Below are 7,026 nucleotides of genomic sequence, written 5' to 3'. Positions count from 1 at the left end.
AAATTAGGATATTGTAGCCAGTCTCTGGCCCTCACCAACCAAATTGTCATGTTAGGGATGACTAAATTGGCACTAAAAGGAGAGTTACAGATATCGCAGTTTTGTTTGGCAGGCTGAAAACTTGGCACCTAAATAGATGTTATTGTCAACCCTGTGTTGTGAAATTTTCTACCCAAATTTCACATACTTTCTATGCAATCATTGCGGCGAGTTTTTATTTCTTTAAAAAATGATAAAATTAATAAAACTTGTTAGGATTATGCTAGATCACTACATGGTCTTAATTTGAGAGGCTGAGGGTGTGGCCTAGTTGTAAAGGGGACACTTCAGCCCTTGGCACACATAGGGGAGAAAACAATAAAGAAGCAAAAAAGAAGATAAATTTGAAAGATTGGCGATAAGGAGTTGAATCTGTTCAGATTTTCTGTTCAGTTTTTTGAAATGTTATCTATGAAAAAAATGAGAGTACTTTGTATGTTAAACTTTGATGTCATCTGGCAAGGAATTCTTTAGTGAATTTTCCAGAAAACTAAAGCTTACTCTTTGGATGCATTTAGACCTAAAATATTTACTGATTCAGATAGAAATGTTTCTAAGGGTATTATCTTTTTTAGGCTTTATAATTTTTCATAATGTAGGTTTTTTTCTTTTCTTTTTTATTTTATTTTATTTTATTTTTTGTCTTTTTGAGACAGGGTCTTACTGTGCGGTTCAGGCTGGCCTTGAGCTCACTTTGTAGCCCAAGCTGGCCTCAAACTCACAGCAGTCCTCCTGCCTCAGACTCCAGAGTGCTGGGATTACAGGCTACCAGGCCTGAGTTCCTTTCTTTTTTTAATACTTGATGATGTCATTCAGATAATGTAGAGATTACTAGAATGATGCTGTAATATTTAGAACCATACGAGTTACCTCAACATATGCACTGTCGTTCATTAGTTTAATAGCCAGTTTAAAGTAGTTCTGTTTTCTTTGCTCTCAGGTTATTACTTCTTGCTGCTTTTTGTGCCTCTTTGGTACCAATTGTGCAGTTGCTTCCCTCTTCTATTTTACAGAACTTCATGTGGAGAAGTTTGTGTAATCAGATAAGTGAGCTTCTTTGAGTTTAAAAATAAGTTTCTCAGTGAAAGTCGGATGGATTCTCTTTGAGTAAAGTGAATGAGCTTTATTGTAGGGACTTTGTACCCTTTATTGTGGCTTTGCATCCAAGTGCTTTTTTTTTTTAACTTCTGAGTTCTAGAAATTGATATTGTTCAGTACAACCTAGGTAAATGTGGTCTTGAGTGATAAATTATCTATGTACTTTGCTACATAATTGAGCCTATTCTCACTGTGAAGTAAATCTTACTCTAATCTGCATGAGAGTCAGTAGTAGCTGTTTTGTTTTGTTAGCTTTCCAGATTTTATAGATTTTATTTCAAATACTGTACAGATTAATTAACTCTTTTTATGCCAGAATGTGATTATATAAGCTCCTTCAGATTATCTTCATACTTTTTTTATAGAATACTTTTTATTTTATTTATTTATTTATTTATTTTTTCCGGTACAGGGACTTGAACTCACAACCTCATGCTTGCCAGGCAGGTGCTGTGCTGCTGAGCTAAATCCCCAGCCCGTAATTAACTCTTTTTTTTTTTTCTTTGTTTTACAAATATTTTATTTTAATTAACTTTTTGAGACAGGGTCTCCCCATAAAGTTCAGGTCAACCTCGAACTGGTGGCACTCTTCCTGCCTCAGCCTCCTAAGTGCTGGGATGCAGGGGTATGCCACCACACCTGGTGCAAATTTTATTTATTTATTTATTTTTTCCGGTCCTAGGAATTGAACTCACGACCTTGCGCTTGCCAGGGTGGTGCTGTGCTGCTGAGCTAAATCCCCAGCCCCGCAAATTTTATTTTAAATCATGAACTACTTTAGAATACAGAAAAGTAACTCACCACTCACTTTTTTGTTTGTTTGTTTGTTTTTATTTTTGTTTTGTTTTGCTTTTGTACAGGGAATTGTACTCAGGGCCTTGTGTTTGCCAGGCAGGTGCTATGCCCCTGAGCTGTATCCCTGTACCACTCAGGTTTAATGTTTTGCCTCATTTAGTATGAATATTGTTTTGGGGAAAATAAAATGTCACAGGGACCACTGAAACCTAGTCCATGTATTCCCATCCCTAAAGATAACCACTGTTTTAAGACAGGTGCGTATTAGTCTTACACACAGCTGTATACCTGTAATCCCAGTTCTCAGGAGGTGGAGTCGGGAGGATTCCAAGTTTGAGGCCAGTCTGGGCAACTTAGTGAGACCCTCTCTCAAAATTAAATAAAAAGGGCTGGGATATAGCTCAGTGGTAAAGTGGTAGAGTGCTTGTCTAGCATGGGCAAGGCCTTTGGTTCAGTCCTTAGTACTGCTAAAAACAACAAACAACAAAACAGAAAAACACTTCCCCAAAAAACACTTGGTTTAATTTTAATTTATTATTTACATTGTATTAACTTTAGAAATTATAGTACCATCCCATGAAGACAACAATTACACAATTTTAACAGTAAAATCACTTATTAGGCAAAGTGACTCAAAACAAAACCAACCTAGCCTGTTGAGTCATATTGCAAGAAATGTAAAATGTGTTTCTAAGTGATTTTAGTAAAGCCTCTTTTCAGTAAATATTGTCTCAGATTACTGTTTTCTCGCTCATAGGAAGCTTCCATTGTCAAATGGTTACTGAGGTCAGCTCCCACTCTGGAGTAGTGTGTGGTTAGTTGAAGTGCAGTCTGTATTGTATAGGAGTACAAAGAGATTTAACCCTGGGGTGGAGACAGACAAAGGATACTGTAACACTATCCTTTAGTAGCTCAAAGGGAACAACTGAAAATGAGCTTGTTAGCAACACAATGTATATGTCAGCTTTAACACTTCACTGCTATTTTAAACTTGGAAATTTAAGATTTTAACGCTAGAATTTGCTTGAATTATCACCTTTTTTTTTTGGTCTTTTTTTTTGAGACAGGGTCTCTAGGCAGTTCAGGCTGGCCTTGAGCTCACTTTGTAGCACAGGGTGGTCTCAAATTTGCGACAATCCTCCTGCCTCAGCCTTCCTAGTGCTGGGATTACAGGTGTATGCACCATGCCCAGCTCTTTCTTTTCTTTTTTTTTTTTTTTTGGATAGTGGAACATACACATGGCATTTAGTAACATGGTTGTGTCAATCTGTTAGAATCACATAATGCATCATCAGGTCAATGCTTATTTTTGTCTTTTTGAGACAGGGTCTCACTACGCAGTTCAGGCTTGCATTGAGCTCACCTTGTAGCCTAGGCTGGTCTTGAACTAGCAAAGATCCTCCTGCCTCAGCCTCCCGAGTGCTGGGATTATAGGTGTGCACCACCATGCCTGGCTTTCATCAGGTCAATGCTATTGGTGGGAAAGTATCAAAAAGACCAGTGTTAGAGCTGTGTTGTTGTTATTAGCACATACACTATGTCCACACAGATATTTTAAATTACCTTCTTGGTAGTACATATGCACTAATACTCAGACTGCTGTATAATATTGCACATAGTTCTTACATTTTCTCTTCTGATTACTTTATAAACTGTTAGATGAATGCTATTGTGTGCTACGAGTACACAATTTTTGTGTGTGTCTTAGTAACCTCTATTAAGTGATTACTACCTGTCAGGCAGTAAGTGCTAGCACAAGCACTTTCCATAGATTATCCCATTTTTGGTTAGCTTTTTAAATCAAAGCATCCCTACTATGGGGCACAGTATGCTGACTGATTATTAAAGTTCAAGTGAAATTCTATTTTTAAGATAAGTGTTTTTATTCTTTTGACTTTTCCCTCCCACTCTTCCAAAACTGGCAGTATCTTGGGGGCAAGGGGAAGTAGCCAGTAAGTAGCAAGCAGCTTAATTCGTTAGTGTAAACAGTTGGGTTTTCCCTAAACGTAGAATTAGAATATACTTGTAAGTGGATGTTGTACAGTATACCTTTCCAAAGTGCAAAAACATCTTAAAAAGATTCTCAAAAAGAGTTACAGTATAATAGTAGTGTGCTAAGTATGATTTGGCAAGTGTAATTTTTTGGTACTGGGATTTGAACTCGAGCTTGGGCTCACCAGGCTGGCGCTTGTGCCACTGAGCTGTATCCCTGGCCTTGGCAAGTGTAATGTTGTACAGGTGTCTTTTTTTTTTTTTTTTCCTCGAGTCAGGGTCTTGCTATGCCGTTCAGGCTGGCGTTGAACTCACTGTGTAGCCCAGGCAGCATCAAACTTGGAGTAATCTTCCAGCCTCGCCGCCTCTCAAGTGCTCAGGTTATAGGTGTGCACCACCACGCCCAGCTGTGCAGATATCTTGACAATGACAAATTATTGATGGATGACAGCGTGGTTGCCTAGATGAGGATAAAGATACTGTTACTGTTGTGGTGGCATAAGTTCAATCTCTGAAAGATTTATATTTATTTTACCCTGTGAAGCAAACCCCAATAAGTACTTTATTTCTGTTTTTCAGTTTTTTTCCCTTTGAGTCAAAATTTTTTTGGGGGAGGCGTTCTTTTTGAGACAGAGTCTCACTATGCAGTTCAGGCTGGCCTTGAACTCACTTTGTAGCCCAGGCTGGCCTGGAACTTGGAATGATCCTCCTGCTTCAGCCTCTCCAGTGCTGAGATTACAAGCATGCACCACGGTGTCCAGTTAAGTCAATTTATAAATAGGCGGTTCTATAGTTCTTCTTCTTTTTTTTTTTCCCATGTAGTTCAAATGCAGTGCCAGAAGTGGCCACTTGAGCATAAAGGTTTGGATATGTTGTGGTGAAATACTCAGTGTGAAGGAATAGTGCCATATAAGAGGGCTGTTTATGAAATGACATTTTTGGTTTTCTTTGTGTATGTGTTTTGTTCTTTGTTTTTTTTTTGCCTTTTTGAGGCAGGGTTTCTCTGTGCAGTTCAGGCTGGCCTTGAGCTCAGTTTGTAGCTCAGGCTGGTCTCGAACTCACAACGATCCTTCTGCCTCAGCCTCCCAAGTGCTGGGATTACAGGTGTGTGCCACCATGCCTGGTGACATTTTTATTTTGAAATAGGAAGATTTATGGTTTTGTTTGTTTGTTTTTGGTGCCAGGCATTGCATCCAGGGCCTTGCGCATGCTAAACCCATGCTTTACCACTGGGCTATACCCCTAGCCCAGATATATATTTGTTTGTTTTGTTTTTTGAGATAGCATCTCACTCTTGTAGCCCAGGCTGGCCTTGAATTTACTTTTGAGGCAGGTGTGATGGTGCAGGCAGGCCTGTAATCCCAGCACTCTAGGCTGAGGCAGGAGGATCAGAGGATTGCCTTAAGTTTGAGGCCATCGTGGGCTACATAAGTGAGTTCAAGGCCAGCGTGAGCTACATAGCCAGACCCTGTCTCAAAAGGAAAAACAAAAAAACAAAAAACCCTGCTTATGTAGTGGAGGCTGGCCTTGAATTCAATGGCACTCCTCTGGCTCAGCCTCCCAAGTGCAGGGATTACATGCCTGTGCCACCATGCCTGGCCATATATATATTTATATATATACTTACATATTTTAAATGAGTCAGAGTAATTTCATCAGTTGGAGACTTTTGGCAGGCTGTTACAGGCACAGTAAAATATTATCTGTAATTTGTTTTTTTTTTTTTTTTTTTTTTTTTTTTTTTTTTTTTTTGAGATAGGATCTTGCTATGCAATTCAGGCTGCCCTTGAGCTCACTTTGTAACACAGGCTGGTGTCGAACTCGCAACAATCCTCCTGCCTCAGCCTCCCAAGTGCTGGGATTAAAGGCATGCACGACTGTGCCCGGCTGTTTTTTGCCTTTTTGAGACAGGGTCTTGCTATGCAGTTCAGGCTGGTCTTGAGCTCACTTTGTAGCCCAGGATGGCCTCACTTGCAAAGATCCTCCTGCCTCAGCCTCCTGTCTGGGTCTCCCAAGTGCTGGGATTATAGGCGTGCGCCACCAGGCCTGGTTTATCTGTAATTTAGATGAAGTAATTATATTTATTTTTTTGAAGTGGAATCTTATGCATTTCAGGTTAGCCTTGAGCTTACTTTGTAGCCTAGGCTGGCCTCAAATTTGCTGCAATCCTCCTGCCTCAGTCTCCTGAGTGCTGACATTACAGACCTGGCTAGGTGAAGTAATTTTAATTTAGCTATGTATTTGTTATTAAATGATTACTCTTAGGTATAGCTTTAAGATTATTTATTTATTTATTTATTTAGATAGGGTCTCCCTATGTAGTTTAGGCTGGACTTGAACTCACTATGTAGTCCAGGCTGGCCTTAAACTTGCAGCAATTTTCCTGCCTTAGGCTCCCGAGTGCTGGGATTACAGGTGTGTACCACCACACCCGGTTTGAAGTTTGTGTTTTAAAAAAGTGCCTGTGCCTTCTGTCCAAGATAGTATACATATTATTAATTTAGGCTATTTATTTTTTATTTTTTATATTAAGTTTATTGGTACAATTTAGATATAAATAATGATCATATTGATCATATGGAGTTTATACTTGAATATCTTGATAATCTAGGCTATCCCCCTCCCCCACGTACCGGCAATCGAACTCACAACCTTGCACTTGCCAGGCAGGTGCTGTGCCACTGGGCTAAATCCCCAGCCCCCAGTCTAGGTTATTTCTGACTGCTGTTCTTTTTTTTTTCCTTTAGGTGAGGCAGGCGACCAATCAGATTGTGATGAATTGTGCTGATATTGACATTATTACAGCTTCATATGCACCAGAAGGAGATGAAGGTATAAGCTATTTTCTAGTTTTATTTGTTGTGTGTGTATTTATGTGTGTGTAATATATATATTTCAGATTAAGACATTAATGTGATTTAACAACAAAACTTAGGCTGGATACAGTGGTGAATGCTTGTAATCCCAGCATTTAGGAGGCTGAGTCAGGAAGATCACCATAAATTTGAAGCCAGCCTGGGCTACATAGTGAGACTGTACCTCAAAAATACCAAAAAGTTAAAAAAAATTAAAAAATAAAAAACTGGAAAATTCTTTATATAT

The 7,026-nt window shown here is 39.0% G+C and overlaps 1 protein-coding gene across 1 annotated transcript in view; it reads left to right on the top strand.

Annotated features, from left to right (window-relative positions):
• Nucleotides 1-6,671: 6,671 nt before the first annotated feature.
• Npepps (aminopeptidase puromycin sensitive) overlaps nt 6,672-7,026 on the top strand; it is a gene marked incomplete at its 5' end in the record, with an annotated part of 70,020 nt that continues 69,665 nt past the window's right edge. Inside the window, 1 exon segment of the mRNA XM_005394269.2 lies at nt 6,672-6,756. Coding sequence (XP_005394326.2) covers nt 6,672-6,756 — 85 coding nt within the window.

This window comes from Chinchilla lanigera, unplaced genomic scaffold (genome assembly GCF_000276665.1).
Source record: "Chinchilla lanigera isolate Chin_1 unplaced genomic scaffold, ChiLan1.0 scaffold00050, whole genome shotgun sequence".
NCBI classification, from domain to species: domain Eukaryota; kingdom Metazoa; phylum Chordata; class Mammalia; order Rodentia; family Chinchillidae; genus Chinchilla; species Chinchilla lanigera.
The sequence above is the reverse complement of the archived record's forward strand: the minus strand, read 5'-3'. Positions and strand labels throughout refer to the sequence as shown.